Source organism: Salmo trutta, chromosome 26 (assembly GCF_901001165.1).
Source record: "Salmo trutta chromosome 26, fSalTru1.1, whole genome shotgun sequence".
NCBI classification, from domain to species: domain Eukaryota; kingdom Metazoa; phylum Chordata; class Actinopteri; order Salmoniformes; family Salmonidae; genus Salmo; species Salmo trutta.
The window spans coordinates 13,910,379-13,935,437 of record NC_042982.1 but is presented as its reverse complement, the minus strand read 5'-3'; the positions used below and the strand labels follow the sequence as shown (position 1 = coordinate 13,935,437).

The window sequence follows — 25,059 nt, the reverse complement described above, 5'->3', positions numbered from 1 at the left end:
GATCCACTACCACCGCCCACCCCCAAACACACACTGACCTCCTCACACTGACTGATACACACTCGTCCAACTGTCCTATGATTCTCCCCTCTCAGGCATGGCCAGTATGCACAGAGACAGCTGTCCAGTGGGCGTCAGTTGATTTAACGTTTGCTTCTACCATTTACCAAACCCCCTGGACACAGACGCATATATCACATTCCCTGCGATTAACACAGGCTTTCAACAAACCCATATCTTCTGGAACATTAAGCCCCACTACATACAATGAGCTATGGGAAAACACACACACACAATGTCCTCTGCCAATATTAAACGAACCATCCACTCTGAAGGATTACATGGACACTGGCTCGTGTTATTATATAGAGGAATGAGGGGATTTCATGGCATAAATCAGGCCTACGACAGTTCAAACCACTGACATTTGGGAGATAATTTGATAAGCATCATAGGAATTGGTAAGATAAATAATTACGTGCGGGGCCAGTAATGATATATTCTTTTTAACTTGACATCACACTACAAAGAGAGGATTCGCTTTATTACATTGCCAGAGATATAAATCTAGAACAATATTGGTAGGACAGTTTTGTACTGTTATTAACCTCAAATGTTATATTATATTAATTACTTCTCTTAGTATTTATATATTTATATATATTTTGGGGGGCTCAGAGGGAACAGAATAGCATTTGCAGACCTAAATAAGATTACATAATAAAGGTGTCAAAACTAAGGCCAACTGGCAAACGTAAATATTCTGGTCCACGCCACTGAATTTAGAATTGGGATGGGCAACAGGGATGGGCAACTCCAGTCCTCGGGGGCCTGATTGATGTCATGCTTTTGTCCCAGCACCTGCTAACACACCTGACTCCAATAATTAACTAATCACGATCTTCAGTTTAGAATGCAATTAGTTTAATCAGCTGTGTTTACTAGGAAAAAGCGACACCACTCCGGCCCCCAAAGACTGGAGTTGCCCATCATCTGACCAAGGACATGGGGAGTAGTGTGGCCGAGCTGCCCTTAGAAGGTATGTTTGCCTCAGTAGCCACACCAGCCCAGCAGCTGAACCATCAATCACCCAGATCGTATAACTGCCTGCAGACACCCACCGAGTGACCTGCTCTCTGTCTCCCTCTCTCTTCATCTCTGTAGAAGATGCCACTGTGTTCTATAGTCCATGTTGGTCTCTGTAGCCTTGCAATTAGTCTCTCACATTGCTCCTGCCATCATTTCCCATCACTCTGACTTTTCATGCATCCTTCATCTTTGCAATGCAAATTTCTACATTAATGTTGTAGATTCTGGGAGGCCTGCACATCAGATATGTTGTCCAAGATCCACAGACTTCAATACCTTTTAGTTTACTTACGTTCTCTTTGTCACATCTATCTAAGCCATTGCTCTCGTACTGTAACTAATGTTGATGCCACATACCACCCTGCCATCACCACTGTCTTTTATTTTTTACCTTTATTTAACTAGGCAAGTCAGTTAAGAACAAATTCTTATTTTCAATGACAGCCTACACCAGCCAGACCTTGGACAACACTGGACCAATTGTGTGCCGCTCTATGGGACTCCCAAGCACAGCCGGTTGTGATACAGCCTGGATTCAAACCAGGGTGTCTGTAGTGACGCCTCAAACACTGAGATGCAGTGCCTTTTACCGCTGCGCCACTTTGGGAGCCTCAGTAGCCACACAAGCCCAGCAGCTTAACTAATACTGCTACTGCTACTAATGTTTATTATTCTCCCTGGGCCATCCCTCCATGCCATCCCACCCTTCTAATCTGCTTTGTTGAAAACTTGCCAAGTTATAATAAGTCCCCACAGGGTTCCACCCCTTATACCACCAGAACATTTTTACATTTACATTTTAGTCATTTAGCAGATGCTCTTATCCAGAGCGACTTACAGTAGTGAATGCATACATTTCATACATTTTTCCCCCCGTACTGGTCCCACGTGGGAATCGAACCCACAACCCTGGCGTTGCAAACACCATGCTCTACCAACCCAGCCCCCCACACACATACCGGCCCCCACTTTTCTGTTATTACTGATCGTTTTGTACTCTGCATGATAAATACAACACCATGCAGTGATGTGTGTTGTGCTACTGGGCATGTTTGTTTGTTGTGTTGGTTACAATGTAACTGACTCTTACTGATAATAGTCACTGACTCAACAAATGAATTATGCACATACCAATTTGTTACTAACAATAACAGTAACACTGTAGCACACCAGCATGTAGCCTATTCCAAAAGAATACCAAAGCAAAAAAGATTTAATGGAGAAATATACAGTTCTGGTAAGGGATATGTAGCACTTTAAAACTAAAATCTCATTCCATTACAGCCTAATAAATTGAGAGCCTGTCATAGAGCAGTATAATTTATATCATATGTATTTTTTACATAATATATTTTTTATATACACTTTTATGCATTTATTTAAAATAAAATGTGAAAAGAGCAGTTTATCTCGGTAACAGTCATCCTTGCAGTCCTGTCTGTGCTGGTTTGTCCCGTCTCTCGCAGTTCAGAGCACCGACAGATAGATGGCCTTGTCCTCAGAGGGAGATGGCATCAATCTACCGCGGTGCATGGTGGGAATGATCAGATCAGGTAAGCTGAAATGAGACAGTCTGAGCCGCAAGAACAGGTGAATGATTACTGTTGGCCTACTGTTAATGCCGTCGTCCAAAGATATCCCATATCTTGGTCCCATAACAAACAAATAGTGTATGTTTTGACGCGAGGAGTCCAATTAACTTTAATGGGAGCCCGAATGAAAAGCGGAGATACGCAAGAAAAAGTGGTCGACAACTCGCCAAAAACCTGGAATTAGCAGCAGGTAGGTTCAAAATTACTTCTGTTGATCGTACTCTTGTTAATGTTTTCGCATCAATGTTTTCTTTGACGTGAGGATCATAATTGTGTAGTTTTAATGGCTGCGTTATATCCCAATGGTATTTTCTTTTCTTCTCTCAGCTGCCTTAATGCCGAATTGCCACTGTATGCTTATAGTATGTCATCAATAAATTTATTTATTTTGATGAATAAATGTTTTTCTTTATTAATTTGTCTGTAGCCTACGCAGTATAAGTATTCCTATACCATTTAAAACGCGTTGACAAAACCACAACAATGCACACACAGGCCTAACCATCTGTTCTTATTGCCTAATGTTATGCAAATTCGTAATCTATATAAAACCGTGTGCATTGTGAAGGCAGACAAGGTCTAATATTGGAAAACATCCAAATACAATAGCTTATGGAACAAGTCCTCCTGTACACGCGCATATGTTGTTTATCTGTCTCTGACTGGTGTTGTATTTCTCTCAGACAGGATGCTCCTCTGTAGGTCATCATCCAATTTAATGTAGGCCTATGGTAATTGCTTCTCAATTTCTCATTTAGGTCTACTGACCTGCCAAAGTGTCCTAGTAAGTGCATAAAAAGGCCAAAAGAATGCATTATAAAAATGATATATTCTAATTTTCTTAAATATATTCTATTTTCTTAATTCTGTGAATATAGAGCTGTAGGCCTATTCATCCATAAAATGTGAAATTAACTCATTTGTTTTGCACACAAAGTGTGAGTATTGCATTGAAGTATCACAAATAATGCAACAGATCCTGTTGTCTACTTTCTATGACTGACATGATTAAACCTCATGTCATTGTTAACTCAGTAATTCAAGATATAGTACCTTAAGATCACTTTCTCAGAAAGAAATGGGTAAATCCATTTGAATTCAAACCCTTCCACACATACAGTGCCTTCGGAAAGTATTCAGACCCCTTGACTTTTTCTGCATTTTGTTACGTTACAGCCTTATTCTAAAATTTATTAAATAGTTTTTCCCCCCTCAATCTACACACAACACTCCGTAATGAAAAAGCAAAAACATGTTTTTGGACATTTTTGCTTATTTAGATTTTAAAAAAAAATTGAAATATTACATTTACATAAGTATTCAGACCCTTTGATCGGTATTTTGTTGAAGCACCTTTGGCAGTGATTACAGCCTCGAGTCTTCTTGGGTATGACACTACAAGCTTGGCACAACTGTATTTGGGGAGTTTCTCCCATTCTTCTCTGCAGATCCTCTCAAGCTCTGTCAGGTTGGTTGGGGAGCATTGCTGCACAGCTATTTTCAGGTCTCTTCAGAGATGTTAGATCGGGTTCAAGTCCAGTCTCTGGCTGGGCCACTCAAGGACATTCAGAGACTTGTCCCGATGCCACTCCTGCGTTGTCTTGGCTGTGTAGTTAGTGTCATTGTCCTGTTGGAAGGTGAACTTTCGCCCTAGTCTGAGGTCCTGAGCAGATTTTAATCAAGGATCTCTCTGTACTTTGCTCCATTCATCTTTGGCTCAATCCTGACTAGTCTTCCAGTCCCTGCCCTGAAAAACATCCCCACAGCATGATGCTGCCACCACCATGCTTCACCGTAGGGATGGTGCCAGGTTTCCTCCAGACGTGACACTTGGCATTCAGGCCAAAGAGTTCAATCTTGGTTTCATCAGACCAGAGAATCTTGTTTCTCAGGGTCTGAGAGTCTTTAGGTGCTTTTTGGCAAACTCCAAGCGGGCTGTCATGTGCCTTTTACTGAGGAGTGGCTTCCGTCTGGCCACTCTACCATAAAAGCCTGATTGGTGGAGTGCTGCAGAGATGGGAGAACCTTCCAGAAGAACAACCATCTCCACAGAGGAACTCTAGCGCTCTGTCAGTGACCACCGGCTTCTTGGTCACCTCCCTGACCAAGGCCCTTCTCCCCCGATTTCTTTGTTTGGCCTGGCAGCCAGCTGTAGGAAGAGTCTTGGTGGTTCCAAACTTCTTCCATTTAAGAATGATGGAGGTCACTGTGTTCTTGGGGACCTTCAATTCTGCAGATATTTTTTGGTACCCTTCCCCAGATCTGTGCCTCGACATAATGCTGTCTCGGAGCTCTACGGGCAATTCCTTTGATCTCATGGCTTGGTCTTTGCTCTGACATGTACTGTCAACTATGAGACCTTATATAGACAGGTGTGTGCTTTTCCAAATCATGTCCAATCAATTGAATTTACTACAGGTGGACTCCAATCAACTTGTAGAAACATCTCAGGGATTATCAATGGAAACAGGGTGCACCTGAGCTCAATTTTGAATCTCATAGCAAAGGGTCTGAATACTTATGTAAATAAGGTATTTCTGTTTTTCATCTTTAAAACATTTGCTAAAATGTCTAAAAACCTGTTTTCGCGTAGTCATTGTAAGTCGCTCTGGATAAGAGCGTCTGCTAAATGACTTAAATGTAAATGTAAATGTCATTATGGGGTGTTGAGTTTTTTTATTTTGTTTTAAATACATTTTAGAATAAGGCTGTAACATAACAAAATGTGGAAAAAGTCAAGGGGTCTGAATACTTTCCAAAAGCACTGTATTTGCCCATTGCAGAAGTGGTCAGAAAGTCACTTTTTGGACATGAATGCCAAAACATTAGAGATAAAGGTGCTCCAAATTTGACCCATTTTGCATACCCCACCATACCATGAGACATCCATGTCTTCATCACTAGAAAAGACCAACGGTTGAGATTGTTTCGGGTTTTTTTGACATTTTTTTTTACCATTAACGTAAATGATCTAAGAACATTAAAAGGCAGATTTTTTTTCATATTTGCATATGTTGCAGCTTTGTCCCCATTTTACATAATTTGAGGTAGTGTTGTTCCCGCCATTGGTTGAGACACAACATGCTCTTGAATACAGGTTGAGTGTCATGTTTTGGCTGATTAATGTACTAAAATGGGAGTAGAATTTACATTTCAACTTTCAAATGGTACCATATGGTTGGAGTTTCACATATAGAAGGTTGACTTGAATCTGTTTTAAATTATACTCAATCCTCTATAAGAAACCTATTGAAATCATAAAAATATAGATAATAGGCATGACCATTTAAGATGTCATTCGACTGTGGGTGGACCGGCGGTCATCTTTTGTGGTAGTAATTAGAAGTTAATGTCAATTTAATTTAAATTCCAATGGTGTACCAGCTAAAGCTAAATGGCAGGGGTCTGAAGGATAGGTAAATTCTCTGAATTGTTTTTCTATGATTGAAATGACACCCTGTATTCAAGAGCAGGTAAACGGTGGTAGGCACAACACAAAAACCTAATTTACGTTAAAGGTTTAAAATGACAATTTTTATAAAAAAATGTAAGGTTTTAAATATCAAATTGAACCATTTATCATTTCCAGTGATGAAGACATGCAAAATGTGTAAAATGTAAGTACTTTTTATTTATTTATATATATATTTATTTTTTTTAAATCTCTTTTAGTCCTCATTTGGACTAATCTTCCAAGAGTCCTTAAACATTAAAATACAATTTATATGAACACAATTTCACATATAAACACACTGTTACAAACAGACATAATACACTAACATATTGACCCGATAAATACTGATAAGGTCCAAGAAGTCACTTTCTGACCACTTCTTCCATGGGCGAACATGTATGGAATGTTACCGTATGTTTAAATCAAAAGGGATGATGTCAAAAAGGGATTGAATTCAAATGGATTTACCCAAGTATTAAATAAGAGCACCGCTCTTTTCAACATTAGATCTGTTATAGGTCCTTTATAATATGTTCACTTGGCTACGCATGCCTCTCTCTAATATCAATATGCCTCGTCCATTACTGTCCTGGTTAGTGATTACTGTCTTATTTCACTGTAGAGCCTCTAGCCCTGCTCAATATGCCTTAACCAACCATGTTGTTCCACCTCCTACATATGCGATGACATCACCTGGTTTAAACGTCTCTAGAGACTATATCTCTATCATTACTCAATGCCTAGGCTTACCTCCAATGTACTCACATCCTACCTTACCTTTGTCTGTACACTATGCCTTGAATCTATGCTATCGTGCCCAGAAACCTGCTCCTTTTACTCTGTTCCGAATGTGCTAGACGGCCCGTTTGTATAGCCTTTAGCCGTACCCTTATCCTACTTCTCTGTTCCTCTGGTGACGTGGAGGTTAATCCAGGTCCTGCAGTGCCTAGCTCCACTCCCACTCCCCAGGTGCTCTCATTTGTTGACTTCTGTAACCGTAAAAGCCTTGGTTTCATGCATGTTAACATTAGAAGCCTTCTCCCTTTGTGTCACAGGCCGGCTCATAGCCTGTGGCAAAAATGAGGGGACATGAACAACAGGTATAGGCCAATCAAAAGGTTCTTTATTGTAAACAAAAAACGATTAACTTTAAACAAAGAAAAAGGAATGAGGTGTGGAAGTGTCATAATGTAGGGTGTATGTAAGGTGCATGGATGCATGAATCTGTGTGTGGGAACATGACTGAGGGGAAACTAAGTAAACCTACAAAGGAACAAACAAAACAGGATCATACTTGGAGGAGCAGGGAGAGAGAGAGAGGTTAGTGAAGCAGTTTTAAATACCCTGAGCCCAGGTGGCTCCAATCACGCCAGCTCCAATCACTAACGACCCTCCTCTGCCTGCAGGAAGAACCGCCCCTGCACTACAGAGGGGCCGTGACACCACCCTCCTTAAAATGAGGGTCCCACCCTCAACCCAAACACGACCCAACATATTTAAAACAATCCAAAATTCCCCCCCAAAAAACGGATACCAGCTCCTAGCAGTAGCCCTGTGTCCCCTAGCTGACTGTCCCCCCTCAAACTCAGCAGCCCTGGTACCTGGGGAGCAATTTAAGAGAAAAGAGGCGCAGACAGCCCGCAGGGGTCAGCAGAGAGAAAATACAAACTAGGCTAAACGAGCACGGGACAGAGCATCAGCAATGATATTATCCTTACCACTAGTGTGTTTAATATCCAGGTTGAATGGTTGCAAGAACAAAGCCCAAACGCATCAGGCGCTGGTTGGGATTTTACAGGGACTTCAGAAAAATAAGTGGGTTGTGGTCAGTGAACACAGTTAAAGGGGTCAAACCAGAACCAACATAGACTTCGAAGTGCTGTAAAACCCAAATGAGACCTAAAGCCTCCTTTTCAATTACAGAATAGTTTTGCTGATACTTATTACATTTCCGGGAAAAGAAACTGACTGGACACTCAACATTGTCATCATTTTCCTGGAGAAGCACAGCCCCAGCACCGATTTGACTGGCGTCTACCTGCAATTTGAAAGGTTTCCCAAAAGTTGGTGCTACCAACACGGGTGCCAAACACAAAAGAGCCTTAACTGCATCAAATGCCTCTTGACACTGGGTGGACCAGATAAATTCAGCCTTGGCCTTCAACAGATTGGTCAGGGGGGACACTACTACCGAAAAGTAGTTACAGAAAGCACGGTAGTACCCTGCCATTCCCAGGAAGCGCATCAGTTCTTTCTTTGTGGAGGGCTGTGGGAACTGCTTCACATCCTGGACCTTGGCTTCCACAGGACAGACAACACCCTGACCAACAACCTTGCCTAGGTATGTGACTGTAGCTTTGGCAAACTCACACTTTGCCAAATTGATAGTCAACCTGGCCCACACCAGTCTTTCGAACAGGGCTTGCACTCTACAGACATGCTCCTCCCAAGAGTCTGAGTAGATGACCACGTCGTCCAAATACACGGCACACCCTTCCAGACCTGAGACCACCCGATTCAGCCTCTGGAAGGTGGCTGGAGCATTCCGCAACCCGAAAGGCATCACTGTATAAGAGAACAAACCAGATGGAGTTATAAAGGCAACAATCTCACAAGCTCTTTTGGTAAGGGGTACTTGCCAATATCCCTTTAAAAGATCAAATTTGCTAACATACTTTGCTGACCCAAATTGATCAATACAGTCCTCCATCCTAGGAAGAGGGTAAAGGTCTGCTTTAGTAACATTGTTAACTTTCCTATAATCAGTGCAAGGTCTGAAAGTGGAATCAGACTTTTTGACCAGAAGACAGGGTGAAGCCCAATTTGAACAACATGGCTCCGCAATACCATTGTCCAACATATACTGCACCTCTGTTTCCAATTGCAGTCTCTTCTCCTGAGATACACAATAAAATCTGTTTGATAGGCTTAGCATATCCGATGTCTATGTCATGCTCAATTAAATGGGTTTTCGATAGTGTCAGAAAACAAAACAGGGTAGCTTCTAATAAGAGCTACCAATTCATCACGTTTCTGAGTCTAAATGATCTACCAAAACCAAGGTTTTGCAAAGTCTGGGAGTTTTTCAACCGACCTTGTAAGACCTCATCCAAAACCCTAACTACCTCCTCTTCTCCCCCCTCCACAAAGTTAAAGCCACAAGATGCAGTGACTGGAGCAGCAGTCAATGCTGACCTCACTGCTGGAGTGCCTTCCACTTTGCTTAGATCACAGGAGTGATAACATTTTAACAGGTTCACATGGCTTACAACCTGGTTTGGCTTGCTTGTGTGCTGACACGTATGACAAGTTTTAATAAACTGAGCTACATCCCGCTTTAAACGTGGCCAGAAAAAATAACCGAGTATGCGATCATAAGTTTTCCCAACACCCATATGACCTGCCACATCACCATGTGAAGTTTGCAACACTTTATTTCGCAAAGTAATAGGTACAACTATTTGAAAGACTGGTTCTCCTAGACCCTGATCATAGTGTGGAACCCATTTCCTAACCAACAGCCCATCAAGAAGAAAACACTGAGCACTATCCCTCACCACTGAATCAGGAACAACTTTATCAAACAGATCAGCCAAGGTAGTATCGGCCTTTTGCTCAGCTATCAATGAATCTCTAGAACTAGTCAGCTGTTCTGTCTGGAATTTGACTGGCAACGAAAGACTTTCTGGCTTACTCGCAACCTTATTACGAGAGGCAGCGCGGGTAACAGCACAAACTGGAAATACCTCAGGAGACACACAGTTGCGATCTGAAGATACCCTTGCTGGGGACACTGAAGGTTGCTTCGTAAAGATGTTTAGTTTGCCATCTGCCCACACCTTACTACCTGCTAAGTCATTCCCTAAAATCATGTGGACTCCCTCTACTGGCAACTGGGGTCTAACCCCAACATCACCCTCTACCAGACCACATTTTAGGGTAACTTCATGTAAAGGAGAAGAGAATGGAACTAAACCGATACCACGTGCCATTACACATCTGCCAGTATCAGACTCCTTAGAGAACGGCAAAACAGATTCCAGAATAAAAGAATCTAAAGCTCCAGTGTCTCTTAAGATCTTGATTGAAACATTTTGGTTGCCATCTTTCAGGGACACTACACCATCTGAAATAAAGGCTGAAAAATCACAGTGGGAAGACTGAGAATCAAACTCAACTAGTGGCTGAAAAAGCTCACCCTGGTGGTCAGAGGCTGAAACAGGAGCTGCCATCACAGCAGGTTTAACTTGACTTTTTTTTATTTAAGTAGAGGACAATCTTTCTTCCAATGTCCTTCAACTAAACAGTAGCGACAGGTATTTGCATTAACCGGTGCTTTAAGTCCTCCAGACCCAAACTTCTGCTGAGGCCTTTGGAAAGAAGCTCCAAAAAAAGTTGACCTACTATTCCTAGAAGTAAAGTTATTTTTATGGTACATGTCACTGTTTGACTCAAAATGGCTTTTATGTGTTAGCCTGTACTCATCTGCGAGGACTGCTGCATCACTTGGAGACTTAACTTTACGTTCATTCATGTATGTAGCAACCTGGTCAGACACAATTTTTGAACTGTTCTAACACAATCAAATTAGACAGATCCTCAAAAGTACTAACTTCAGAAGCTGTACACCAACGATTAAATGCAGAAGTCAAATCACGAACAAACTCAGAATAGGTTTGTGAATCTAACTTTTTCCTGTAACGAAAACGTTGACGATATGCCTCTGGCACAAGCTCGTAAACCTTCAGAACTGCTGATTTAACTTTAGCATACACTTCACTGTCAGCTACACTCACGTGCTTTACCTGTAAGTACACATTGCAACAACACAGTCATGTCCAAACCTGACCAAGCTCTAGCTTCCACAATACGCTCAAATAAAACAAAGTATGTGTCTGGATCTGACTAAAATTTAGGCAACAAACGAAGACTCTGTGAAACATCAAACTGTGGTAATTCTTTTGGTCTAAGAGCGATTCAGAAATGCTAAATCTCCAACTGCATTTGCAACAGCTCCCACTGCTGCTCAAAAGTTAATGAAGGGCTAGACTGAAAACTTGTACCTTCACTACTAGCAGACTGACCCCAAAAAACACCTATTTCCTTAAGACCCTGCTTTAATAGTCTCTAATTTTTTTATCAACAATCTCAATCTGATAATGTTCAGCAATTTCAATTAACTGCTCCTTAGTACACAACTCTAAGGCTACCTCTGAAGGAGCTTGAACAAAACCACTCAGAATGGAAGACATTTTCCTCAACCAATACAACTATTACAAATGCTCCAAAAAAATACACAACTCACCTGCTGTCAGTCTGGGTTCAAGAACAGGAGCCACACCCCACTATCCTCCAAAAACAACTAACTGGCCCTGGTCTTCATGCAGTCACATGTGGTGGGGTTTTATGCACACAAAACCAGCGGAGTGGAAAAGACAACCAGAAACTGGCGGCCCCCCCATAACCACGGAGGTGCTCCCGAGCCGATGTAGGGGAAAAGGGAAGCTCTACCCACGTTCACTGCCACCTAAAACAAAAACACAGAGCCTCCTATTGACACTCGCTGATAAACCTGAACAGGAGAGGACTCCCACTTGAACAAAAACCCAGAGTGAATTGTTAACCAAATTTAGCTACCAAGCTAACTGAACCAAAAGAACACATGGCTCTCAACACTCTCCAACCATATTGGCCCAACCAAAACATCCCCTCAACCCCAACAAATGTGGCAATCTGAACTAAACTAACCCAAGTTGACTATAAAATAGTCAAATAAGCCAAATTACAAATAAACGTATCAATAATAAAAGCAAAGATAATCTAGACAACCTTAACCAACTATGACAAAATGTTAAAGTAAACTAAAATACTAAAGTAAGACTAAAGTACAATTAACTTTAACTTACGGACGAGCCCCCACGTGTCACAGGCTATGAGGCTCATAGCCTGTGGCAAAAATGAGGGGACATGAACAACAGGTATAGGCCAATCAAAAGGTTCTTTATTGTAAACAAAAAACGATTAACTTTAAACAAAGAAAAAGGAATGAGGTGTGGAAGTGTCATAATGTAGGGTGTATGTAAGGTGCATGGATGCATGAATCTGTGTGTGGGAACATGACTGAGGGGAAACTAAGTAAACCTACAAAGGAACAAACAAAACAGGATCATACTTGGAGGAGCAGGGAGAGAGAGAGGTTAGTGAAGCAGTTTTAAATACCCTGAGCCCAGGTGGCTCCAATCACGCCAGCTCCAATCACTAACGACCCTCCTCTGCCTGCAGGAAGAACCGCCCCTGCACTACAGAGGGGCCGTACTTACTGCTTTAGGACACTCTGCCAACCTGGATGTCTGAATCCTGGCTTAGGAAAACCACCAAAAACCCTGAAATCTCCATCGCTAACTATAACATTTTCCGCCAAGATAGAACTGCCAAAGGGGGCGGTGTTGCAATCTACTGCAAAGATATCCTGCAGAGTTCTGTATTACTATCCAAGTCTGTACCCAAACAATTCGAGCTTCTACTTCTAAAAGTTCACCTTTCCAGAAACAAGTCTCTCACTGATGCCGCTTGCTATAGACCTCCCTCTGCCCCCAGCTGTGCCCTCGATACCATATGTGAATTGTTTGCCCCCCATCTATCTTCTGAGCTCGTGCTACTAGGTGACCTAAACTGGGACATGCTTAACACCCCGGCCATCCTACAATCTAAGCTTGATGCCCTCAATCTCACACAAATTATCAACCATTATCTACCAGGTACAACCCCAAATCTGTAAACACGGGCACCCTCATAGATGTCACCCTAACTAACTCGCCCTCCAAATACACCTCTGCTGTTTTCAATCAGCGATCATTGCCTGCATCCGTAATGGGTCTGCGACCAAACGACCACCCCTCATCACTGTCAAACGCTCCCTAAAACACTTCTGCGAGCAGGCCTTTCTAATCGACCTGGCCGGGGTATCCTGGAATGACATTGACCTCATCCCGTCAGCAGATGATGCCTGGCTATTCTTTAAATGTGCCTTCCTCACCATCTTAAATAAGCATGCCCCACTCAAAAAATGTAGAACTAGTAATAGATATAGTCCTTGGTTCACTCCAGACCTGTCTGCCCTTGACCAGCACAAAAACATCCTGTGGCGTTCTGCATTAGCATCGAATAGCCCCCGTGATATGCAACTTTTCAGGGAGTTAGGAACAAATATACACAGGCAGTTAGTACTACAGGATGCAAATTTCTTTTTCTAACTCAAAGGTCTGGGACACTGTAAAGTCCATGGAGAATAAGAGCACCTCCTCCCAGCTGCCCACTGCTAGGAAACACTGTTACCACCGATAAATCCACTATAATTGAGAATTTCAATAAGCATTACTCTACGGCTGGCCATGCTTTCCACCTGGCTACCCCTACCCCGGTCAACTGCCCGGCACCCTCCACAGCAACCCGCCAATGCCCCCACCATTTCTCCTTCACCCAAATCCAGATAGCTGATGATCTGAAAGAGCTGCAAAATCTGGACCCATACAAATCAGCCGGGCTAGACAATCTGGACCCTCTCTTTCTAAAATTATCTGCCGAAATTGTTGCAACCCCTATTACTAGCCTGTTCAACCTCTCTTTTGTATCGTCTGAGATTCCCAAAGATTGGAAAGCTGCTGCGGTCATCCCCCTAGACACAAACTGCTACAGACCTATATCTATCCTACCCTGTCTTTCTAAGGTCTTCAAAAGCCAAGTTAACAAACAGATTACCGACCATTTCGAATCCCACTGTACCTTCTCCGCTATGCAATCTGGTTTCAGAGCTGGTCATGGGTGCACCTCAGCCACGCTCAAGGTCCTAAACGACATCATAACCGCCATCGATAAGAGACATTACTGTGCAGCCGTATTCATCGACCTGGCCAAGGCTTTCGACTCTGTCAATCACCACATTCTTATTGGCAGACTCGACAGCCTTGGTTTCTCAAATGATTGCCTCGCCTGGTTTACCAACTACTTCTCTGATAGAGTTCAGTGTGTCAAATCAGAGGGCCTGTTGTCCGGACCTCTGGCAGTCTCTATGGGTGTGCCACAGGGTTTAATTCTCGGGCCGACTCTTCTCTGTATACATCAGATGTTGCTCTTGCTGCTGGTGATTTTCTGATCCACCTCTACGCACACGACACCATTCTGTATACTTCTGGCCCCTCTTTGGACACTGTGTTGATAGGGGGCAGTATTGAGAATTTTGGAAAAAATATGTGCCCATTTTTAACTGCCTCCTACACCAACTCAGAAGCTAGAATATGCATATTATTGTTCAGGTTTGGATAGAAAACACTCTGAATTTTCTAAAACTGTTTGAATGGTGTCTGTGAGTATAACAGAACTCCTATGGCAGGCAAAAACCTGACAAGGTTTCAAGCAGGAAGTACCCTGTCTGACAAGGAGTCGTGCGTCTTGCATCTGTTTATTGAAAAGTAAGGATCTTAGCTGTAACGTGACAATTCCCAGGGCTCCGATAGGCTCTCAGAACCCGGGAAATACCTGAAGGTTGACGAGGGAGCCTCAGGCTGAAACACATTATCGGCTTTGGTAAGTGGCGGCTCAGAGGACCTTTGAATGAGGCGCGTGCACGATTCGCTCCTGAGGAGAAATTTAATTCGGCTGTTTAGGCTCAATGCATATTCCCGGTCGGAATATTATCCCTTTTCTACGAGATAAATGGCATAAAAATTGGTTTTAAACAGTGGTTGACATGCTTCGAAGTACGGTAATGGAATATTTAGACATTTTTTGTCACGCCAATGCGCGAGACCGTGATGAAGCATTCTGATAGTGTCTAGAACTCACGAAAAAAACGTCGCTGTTTGGATATAACGATGGATTATTTGGGACCAAACCAACATTTGTTATTGAAGTAGAAGTCCTGGCAGTGTATTCTGACGAAGAACAAGCAAGGTAAGAACATTTTTCTTATAGGAAATGTGATTTTGGTGGAGGCTGACCTAGGTGGGTGTCTAAATAGCTAGCCCTGTGATGCCGGGCTATGTACTTAGATTATTGCAAAATGTGCTTCATCCGAAAAGCTATTTTAAAATCGGACATATCGAGTGCATAGAGGAGTAATGTATCTATAATTCTTAAAATAATTGTTATGCTTTTTGTGAACGTTTATCGTGAGTAATTTAGCAAACTGTTAGTAAATTCCCCGGAAGTTTGCGGGGGTTATGCTAGTTCTGAACGTCACATGCTAATGTAAAAAGCTTTTTTTTTATATAAATATGAACTTGATTGAACAGACATGCATGTATTGTATAACACAATGTCCTAGGTGTGTCATCTGATGAAGATCATAAAAGGTTAGTGCTGCATTTAGCTGTGGTTTGGGTTTATGTGACATGATATGCTAGCTTGAAAAATGGGTGTCTGATTATTTCTGGTTGGGCACTCTGCTGACAATCTAATGTTTTGCTTTCGTTGTAAAGCCTTTTTGAAATCGGACAGTGGGGTTAGATTAACGAGATTCTTGTCTTTAAATAGCTGTAAAATAGTCATATGTTTGAGAAATTGAAGTAATAGTATTTCTAACGATTCAAAAATCGCGCCACTGGATTTCAGTGGCTGTTACGTAGGTGGGACGAGTTCGTCCCACATGCGCCAGAGAGGTTAACTAACCTCCAGACGAGCTTCAATGCCATACAACTCTCCTTCCGTGGCCTCCAACTGCTCTTAAACGCAAGTAAAACTAAATGCATGCTATTCAATCAATCACTGCCCGCACCTGCTCGCCAACCAGCATCACTACTCTGGACGGTTCTGACTTAGAATATGTGGACAACTACAAATACCTGGGTGTCTGGTTAGACTGAACTCTCCTTCCAGACACACATTAAGCATCTCCAATACAAAATTAAATCTAGAATCGGCTTCCTATATCGCAACAAAGCATCCTTCACTCATGCTGCCAAACATACCCTCGTAAAACTGACCATCCTACCTATCCTCGACTTCGGTGATGTCATCTATAAAATAGCCTCCAACACTCTACTCAACAAACTGGATGCAGTCTACCACAGTGCCATCCGTTTTGTCACCAAAGCCCCATACACTACCCACCATTGCGACCTGTACAGTAAAGCCCTGCCTTATCTCAGCTCACTGGTCACCCCCAAAGCCAATTCCTCCTTTTTGTTGTCTTTCCATCCAGTTCTCTGCTGCCAATGACTGGAACGAAATCCAAAAATCTATTTAGCTGGAGACTCATATCTCCCTCACTAGCTTTAAGCACCAGCTGTCAGAGCAGCTCACAGATCACTGCACCTGTACATAGCCCATCTGTAAACAGCCCATCTATCTACCTACCTCATCCCCATACTGTATTTATTTATTTATCTTGCTCCTTTGCACCCCAGTGTCTCTACTTGCACATTCATCATCTGCACATCTACCATTCCAGTGTTTAATTGCTAAATTGTAATTACTTCGCCACCATGGCCTATTTATTGCCTTAACTTAACTCATTTGCCCTCACTGTATATAGACTTTTTGTTTTCTTTTGTTCTACTGTGTTATTGACTGTATGTTTTGTTTATTCCATGTGTAACTCTGTGTTGTTGTATGCGTCGAATTGCTATGCTTTATCTTGGCCAGGTCGCAGTTGCAAATGAGAACTTGTTCTCAACTAGCCTACCTGGTTAAATAAAGGTGAAATAAAAATTTTAAAAACGACTGCAGCATGAGTCCCAATCAATTCCAATGACCACTGTTGTTTACAACTGCCATATGCTGCCCTCCTCCCAGGAGCCACTAGTAAATCGATATCCTTGTGTTAATGTATGGTCTGCTGCAGCTGGCCTACCTTTTGGTGTTATGCTGATGCAGCCTCCTGCTCAGGCCCAGCACAGCTCCCTCTTGTTCCCCATAGACACCTGTTTCTCCTCTTAGGCGCTTGGCTTCACAGCGCAGCCCTCCTGTCTTGAACCCCCATTAGTATTGGTATGGTGGAAGGATGATCAGAGGCCTTTTATGCTCATGATTCGAGTTCAGGCTGCCCATCTGGTCTTTGAGAAGCCAACATATTATTTTTGTAATAATTTGAGGCCATCCTCTGTAGCCCTGCTGCAAGATGCATCAACATGTTATTGCCACAGGGAGCAGAACACCTAACCAGAAATATAACACCCACTACAATTTTTTTTATTTGTGTCTGAAGCAGGTCATGGTTGATCTTGTATCGTGTTTTCATTTAATGTCAGAACTGCACTCCAACTATATGATTAGACCTGTTCTTGCTGGACCCATTCTCATTGTACTACACATCCCTCACCGACCAGGAAGTAGGATACATCATGTGTTATGACTTGTCATTGAACTGGGCGGCTGTCGGCTCTAGGCTTTATGCCTTCGGCCTCACAGGAGCAAAATGGCACCATTGTACCAGGATATATTTTACATACAGTCCCATTGGTATATGTATTGGCTATTCATTGTTTCCTTTGGCTGCCAGAATGCATAGTCATGGTTCTGAAAGTTGGCATAAAGATCCCCAGGCAGATCACGTTACAGTTTCAAAGGCTCTGACAGGCTGTCAGGGCAGCATACGGTTGTCGTTGTTGACACCCCCCTGTGGTGGTAAACATAGGCTACACTTGTAGTTTTACACTTTGTACAGAACTTGGAGGATAATTGTATGTTCTGATAAGATGTTTTGTGAAACCGCTATAGAATAGGTAAAAATGGATTGTTGTCATTATGGTAGGCTTGTGTGCTATTAGCCTGGTTTAGCTTATTAGAAGTGACTTATCTTCTCTCCTTTCTCCTCTGTGTGTGTCTCACAAACAGCAGCCCCTAGACATCTCAGTTCAGTACCAGCTGTATTTTACTGTAACTCTCTAGTCACAAGACTCTTTAGCATACCGGCAGTGGTAAAAGTATAGTTGTATATCTATAGCTAGTTGGTTAGCCTACACATTGTCGTACTGCTTTAGTCCAACACAAGACTGTTTACTGTGGAGTGTAGCCATTAGCCATATTACCGCTAGTGCATAATTAAATGCTGCCATTGCACACCACTGTTATACCTTTATTCTATTTGTGTCCCATACGTACATATATACTGAGTATACAAAACATTAACTCTTTCCATGACAGACTGACCAGATGAAACTAGGGGAAAGCTATGATCTCTTATTGATGTCACTTGTTAAATCCACTTAAATCAGTGTAGATGAAGTGGAGGGGACGGGTTAAATAAGGATTTCTAAGACTTGAGACATGGATTGTGTATGTGTGCCATTCAGAGGGTGAAGTAGTAGGTGCCAGGCGCAACGGATTGTTTTAAGAACTGGAACGCTGCTGGGTTTTTCACGCGCAACAGTTTCCTGTGTGTATCAAGAATGGTCAACCACCCAAAGGACATTCAACCAACTTGACACAACTGTGGGAACCATTGGTGTCAACATGGGCCAGCAGCCCTGTGGAACGCTTTCAACACCTTGTACAGTCCATATGACCATGTACAAATATAAAAAAAATGTTGACCCCTCCCTCCTCTCCATATAGGGTTGAGCTGAGAGAGGCGCCATGCTGTCGGGGGAGGAGATTCTGTGCAGCACCCGGCAAGTGATAGCGGGCCTTGAGGCGCTGCGAGGTGAGAACCACACCCTCCTGGACAACCTGCAGGAGGTGCTGGAGGGCCGGCCGGTGGCCGAGAGTGGCAGTGTGGAGCAGGAGAAGAGTGGCATCATCCGCCAGTCTCTGGAGAGGATAGAGCTGGGCCTGGGAGAGGCACAGGTGGGGTCATACTGAAGATGGCAGAATGGGTGAAGTTGTATTTTGACTGTATTGGATGTGTACATGTTTATATGCACACCTACTTCACTCTCTTGCTCTCTTTCCCTCTCCCTCCCCAGGTGATGATGGCTCTGTCGGCCCACCTGGGCTCCCTGGAGGCGGAGAAGCAGAAGCTGCGGACCCAGGTACGAAGGCTGTGCCAGGAAAACCAGTGGCTGAGGGACGAGCTGGCCGGGGCCCAGCAGAAGCTGCAGGACAGGGAGCAGGTGGTGGTCACGCTGGAGGAGCAGAACAGACACCTGCAGTTCATGAGCAGCATCCGCAAGTACGACCAGGAGTCGCCCCCACCGGTATGTCACAGACCACTACAACCAGGGTCGTATTCATTATACACCAAACGGGGAAGAAACAGAGTGATACAGTGAGGAACTACCAAAACTGCTCATATTCACTTTCCATTACAAAATGTTTCGCTATGGTGTGAATATGACCCGGTGCATGTCTTTGCCTGAGCTTTTATGTTATTACTAAAGCTAAGCTGTTGGTGGCTTATCAGAGCAGGTTGCTATGTATTTCTCTGTATAGTTCATAGTTAAACCTTTATTTAACTTGCCTAGTTAAATAAATAAAAAATATAGGTACTCCCCTCAGCTCTGTACTATCAATCTAGTTATGTTTTCTATGTCGACAGGATGACAAAGAGACGGGCTCCACCAAGGAGTCCCTAGATGACCTTTTTCCCACGGATGAGGAGGAACAGTCACAGAGTACGTGCACTCGTCAAATGAGCCGGATATTCTTGTCTGTCTATCTGCTGTGTAGACAAGCTACGCATGTATGTTTGTCGATGTCTCGGTGTGACTCTCAGTGTTGTATAGTCTGTCACTCGCTGTGTGTTTGTTTGTGTATGTCTATGTATGTTTGTGTTAATGTATATTTGTGTGTCTGTATGAATGACTCTGCCTCCCTCTCGTGTCCTCCTGTCCCCCAGTATCTCAGCCTCGCGGTAGTAGTGCGGCAGCAGCGGCCCAGCAGGGAGGCTATGAGATCCCGGCCCGTCTGAGGACCCTTCATAACCTGGTAATCCAGTACGCCTCCCAGGGCCGCTACGAGGTGGCCGTGCCCCTTTGCAAACAGGCCCTGGAGGACCTGGAGAAGTCCTCAGGCCACAGCCACCCTGACGTGGCCACCATGCTCAACATCTTGGCTCTGGTCTACAGGTGAGTGGAGCCACGCTAGCCTAGCATATCCTCCATGCTAGGTCTTACTGTGGGAGATTTCCATAGTGTGGCTGGTTACGTTAGCTGTATGCTAAAGCTAAAGGCTGTTTTGCTCTTCTCTGCAGAGACCAGAACAAGTACAAAGAGGCGGCTAACCTCCTGAATGACGCGTTGGCCATTCGGGAGAAGACCCTGGGCATAGATCACCCTGCGGTATGTTCCTCTATAGTCTATAGTGAAGTTCAAGCGTCACCAAAATGGACAAAACAAGAAGTCTAAACCATGCATAGCTAATGGCTTTCCCCAGCACAGTGGAAAAGCAGCTACAGTATGTAACTAGTGGTGTAGGGTAAATGTTTTTTTGCCCAACAGTTTACCCACCTTTTGCGGAAGAACGCATTGAAAGTATCGAGAGCGTTTCTTTTTTCACCGCGACCGGCGATCAGAGTATATCACTGTATGTAACTAACAGTACTGTATTTGTTTATAGGTGGCAGCCACACTCAACAACCTTGCTGTCCTGTATGGAAAGAGAGGGAAGTACAAGGAGGCTGAGCCACTGTGTAAGAGAGCCCTGGATATCAGAGAGAAGGTAATGAGGCAGTAACCTAGCACCACCTTGACTAGAAACCCTGCCCTCTGATGGACTAATGGCAACTCTGCAAGCATTCTGTAGTACAGCACTCCTACAGTACTATATTGTACTATCATTTCTCAGTCTTGCGAGCAAAAAATCATATACCTATTACTCGTTACTTCTTTCAACAATAAATAATGACTTATTACTCCCTGGGAAAAGTAATTTGTTACACTACTCGTTATATTACATTGCGCGTCCTCACTCAATGTAAACAATGTCGTGTTGCTAGCAGTGGAGAGGTGTTTCTCGCCAGGGCACAGTTGACATTTTACTGTTATATTCTTGTCCTACCAAATCAAAGAAATGGGAGTACGTTTCTGCCACTTTTTATCTCCCATCACAAATACTTATTTGGATCAGTAACTGTAATAGGAAATTAATGATAACACAAGTAACCACCCATTGTTTTATCAGTAACTGTATTATTTCAATTCGAACAGTAACTCTGTTATATTATTCGTTATTGCAAAAAGTAATTTAATTACTGTAACACGTTACTTTGAAATGCGCTACCCCTGACACTGCTTATTACCCAATCCTGTTCGTCCCCACCCCTATTGTTGTCGTGGGCAGGTGTTAGGCACGGACCACCCTGACGTGGCAAAGCAGCTGAACAACCTGGCGCTGCTGTGTCAGAACCAGGGCAAGTACCAGGAAGTGGAGCAGTACTACGAGCGTGCCCTGCACATCTACCAGAGCAGGCTGGGCCCCGACGATGCCAACGTGGCCAAGACCAAGAATAACCTGGTGAAGGATGGAGAATAGGAGAGGGTGAATGGAGGGAGGGAGGGATGGACGTGGTTGGCATGGTCACACGGCTAGATGCTACCATATTGTGTGTGTGTGTATAATATGCTATGATTGGGTAGAAGTGGGGGACATTGACCCAAGCTGCATGCGTGTGTCTATCTATCTGAGGTGTGATAGCGCTATTTGTGACTCTAGTATTGCTGTATTTCTGGCTACAGGCTTCATGTTACCTGAAACAAGGGAAGTACAGACAAGCTGAGGCTCTGTATAAAGAGATCCTGACCCGGGCCCATGAAAAAGAGTTTGGATCTGTGGATGGTGAGAGCAAACTCATAATATGATCTTTGAAACCTGCTCTCTAGATTCAATAGCATTTTGATCCAAAAAGGGTGTATGTATTGGAATTGAAAATGTATCTCAGATTTGTACTGTAAATAACTAATCATACTGGATGATGCCACTGATGTGCATCCTCTGTGATGTTGGTGGCTCAGGTGAGGTGCGGGACACCTGGACCCACACGGAAGAGGAGGGCTCCATGCAGGATGGGCTGGGCAGTCTGAAGCGCAGCGGCTCATTCACCAAGCTCCGCGAGTCGATACGCAGGAGCAGCGAGAAGCTGGTCAGGAAGCTGAAAGGAGTCGGACCTCAGGATACCACCCCTCCGACTCCTGGGTAAAGACCAAGTCCTCAATCTGCACGTGTTAGCTCTCAAAATGATGTCCAATTTTTTACTCTCTCTTTCTTGTTCTCCCTCAGGATGAAAAGGGCTAATTCTCTGAATGTGCTGAACGTGGGTGCGAGGGAGCGTCAAGAAGCAGCAAGGGTGAGCAGCAGTTTCTGGCTTATTCTCACATTTCTGTACAATATGATTGTTTACTCATCACCTTTCATTTTATGTGCTTCATATCCTAAGGCATTTCTCTGGCTGTGTGTCATCAAAATGAATGTATATGTCATTGTTATACACATACAGTCAGACTAGTCAAGTGTTTTGTATGTTCTTCCAGAACCCCTGCAGCCTGACAGAGAACCGGACCCTGAGCTCCAGCACCCAGAGTTTGGCACGGCGAGGATCCCTCAGCTCTGCACACTACACCTCTGAACACTAGCCCCCCCTCCCCACATCCAGGAAGTACTCTCACACAGCTCTGGTCCCTACTCCTCTCTCTGTCTCAGTGGACCTACATGGGTCACTGCAAACCCCTTCCCTTGCTCTGTTTAAATCGAACAATGATCAGTTTAGGTTTGTTTACTGTACTATGTTGTAGCGGGTGGAGGTCACTGATAGTCCTTACCTGCTAGTTTTAACCCCTGGTGCCCCAGTTCTGAGGTATAGATTAGGATACACACAGCAATGAGGACTGGTTTTGAGAGATGCAGATTGTATCTGTTTCAGACCAGATTTAGTAATGCTCTGTTGTAACTTACTGTACAAGGAGGGAAAGCTTGAATTCTTCAACGATTGTTCACAATTATGAACATCTTGATATTTGCAATTGGCGCTCTCAACTGCAGTTGGGTCAACAAGTAAGTGTCTGCAGCTATTGGATGTTATCCAAATTAATTTATCTGTGCATGCAAAAAAGGTCTTATTTATACAATGTGGTTTTTAAAACGTGTTACATTCCGATTTTATCTCGTGTCCATTACCAGTGGTACACTTGTTATTGGCACTAGGTGATTTTAATTTCACAATTAAAACAAATATTTACTCATATCCAGTGAATGTGATGCACAAACAGTGTATTGGCTTCCATGTTAGGTTGTGGTAAAGTGCTCTCCTTATTCCACAATACCAGAGAGAAATCTGCACTTCCCAGTCCAGCGGTAGAATTCAATTTGTCTAAGGCTTGGCATACTATAAAAATATGTTTGTACTATTTGTACTAAGCAGATATGAAAAGCATAAGCTATTTTGATGGCCCAAAAGTAAAAGCACTATGTGCCTGTATGTCATTTTTTATTTGTCTCAGTTCGGGATACATTGACTTTTTTTGGATAGCTAGCTAATTTAAATTCCTCCTGAAACATGTTTTTAAAAGTATTTGATTTTGTTGTCTATGCATCTTACTCTGGATGTTATCAAGAGTAAATATGCAATTTGAGGGACAAAAAGCGATTAATTTACTGTGGTGGTGTTTCCAAGTGATCATTTAAAAGGGCGGTAGAGGAGTCACTATTGTAGAAAGATTGTTAACCCATTGAGGTGGATGGAGGGAGTTCAATGTGGGTTGCGAAAAGTTCACCAGTTCGAATCACAATGAGTCTTGTTTTCCAACCTTAACCAATCACATTTCTCATTTGATGTTCTAATTGACTGAATAGCTGTATACATGTGGGAAACAATTGTGGAACCCTCCCTCATGCTGCTGCAGTGGACTAGGCACTGGGATAAGAACCAGGTCACAGGTTCTAATCTTGCCCTTTCTTTCAACGATCATCTCTGGCCTAAAAAGTGGGCACAATCCGAATGTGGACAACATCAGGACACAGAATGCATGTTAGCACCATGTACAGTATAAAAAGGGCTATAAGCTGACAAAGCACAAGGGCTCTATTTAAACTGTGTCAAGCGTTTCATATGCAGCGTTACACCATGAATGCAATCTCCGCTAACATTGCCTTTAAATTTCAATCACGCTGAACTTCAGCGATACAGATTGAATAGAGCCCTACATCTTATTTATGTAGAATTATGTTAGCTGTTACATATGGAGAGCTTTCTTTGCAGATTGTCAATGCTATTGAAAATTACAAATATATTTTATATCTGGAAACCATAACAGACAAATGCCAAATAAAGTATATTGAGTCTCTTCAATCTACTGTGTTCATGCTAGCCTTGTCTGGGTATGTTTCATGATGTACATGTTGTCATGACGTGGCCCTTTCTGGGTAAAGATCATGGCTTCTCACGCTCTCCTACACCCAGGTTCTGTTATCTCAGGTTGTAAATTCCTGATGGAGACTCTCCCCCTTTTTATGCAGAGACCACAGAGTGAACAAAGGATTTCACGTGGCCAAACTCCTAAATCCCCAAAATGGGAAAATGAAACAAAACGTCCACTTGGGAGGTGGGAATGGTCCGTGGACACTTAAGGGACACGTATGACGAGTGTGTTTTCATTTGGTGACCTCAGAGCGCACAGGAAACACAACTATATCTCAATGTGTACATTTCTCAACAATGGGGTTTGCATCTAATTCTTGTATAAAATGAGTAAAGATTAAACTATTTGTGAAATGTGATGTTAAACCTATATTGTGAGAGAATTGTATTCCCTTTAAAGTTTAAATCATTGGCCTGCCCCCGTGAGCACAGACATGATCAGGCATCATAGAACCGCTTTTCCTATTGTTACGAATAAAAACCCCTCCTGAGGAAACCCTCTTTAAACCACACATACCTCGGTGTAAACTGAGGTGGCACAGGTTTGAGTACCAAGACTGAGCAAACCCACAGCGTGAGTTGTGTTTGCGAATAGTTATTGAATTCCTAACCATATCACGTGGAGCATTGTCTACACG

At 43.1% G+C, this 25,059-nt stretch overlaps 1 protein-coding gene across 3 annotated transcripts in view; it reads left to right on the top strand.

The window, feature by feature from the left end:
• klc3 (kinesin light chain 3) overlaps positions 1-24,352 on the top strand; it is a 38,008-nt gene extending 13,656 nt beyond the window's left edge. Inside the window, exons 1-12 of one of the 3 annotated variants that reach the window (XM_029714874.1) lie at positions 2,474-2,642; positions 18,688-18,918; positions 19,038-19,268; positions 19,610-19,685; positions 19,910-20,138; positions 20,264-20,351; positions 20,629-20,730; positions 21,352-21,525; positions 21,747-21,846; positions 22,023-22,203; positions 22,288-22,354; positions 22,539-24,352. In XM_029714874.1, the coding sequence (XP_029570734.1) occupies positions 18,709-18,918; positions 19,038-19,268; positions 19,610-19,685; positions 19,910-20,138; positions 20,264-20,351; positions 20,629-20,730; positions 21,352-21,525; positions 21,747-21,846; positions 22,023-22,203; positions 22,288-22,354; positions 22,539-22,640 (1,560 nt within the window). In that variant the 5' untranslated portion in view covers positions 2,474-2,642; positions 18,688-18,708 and the 3' untranslated portion in view covers positions 22,641-24,352. The other 2 variants (XM_029714873.1, XM_029714875.1) reach the window with 2 other exon arrangements.
• Positions 24,353-25,059: the final 707 nt, after the last annotated feature.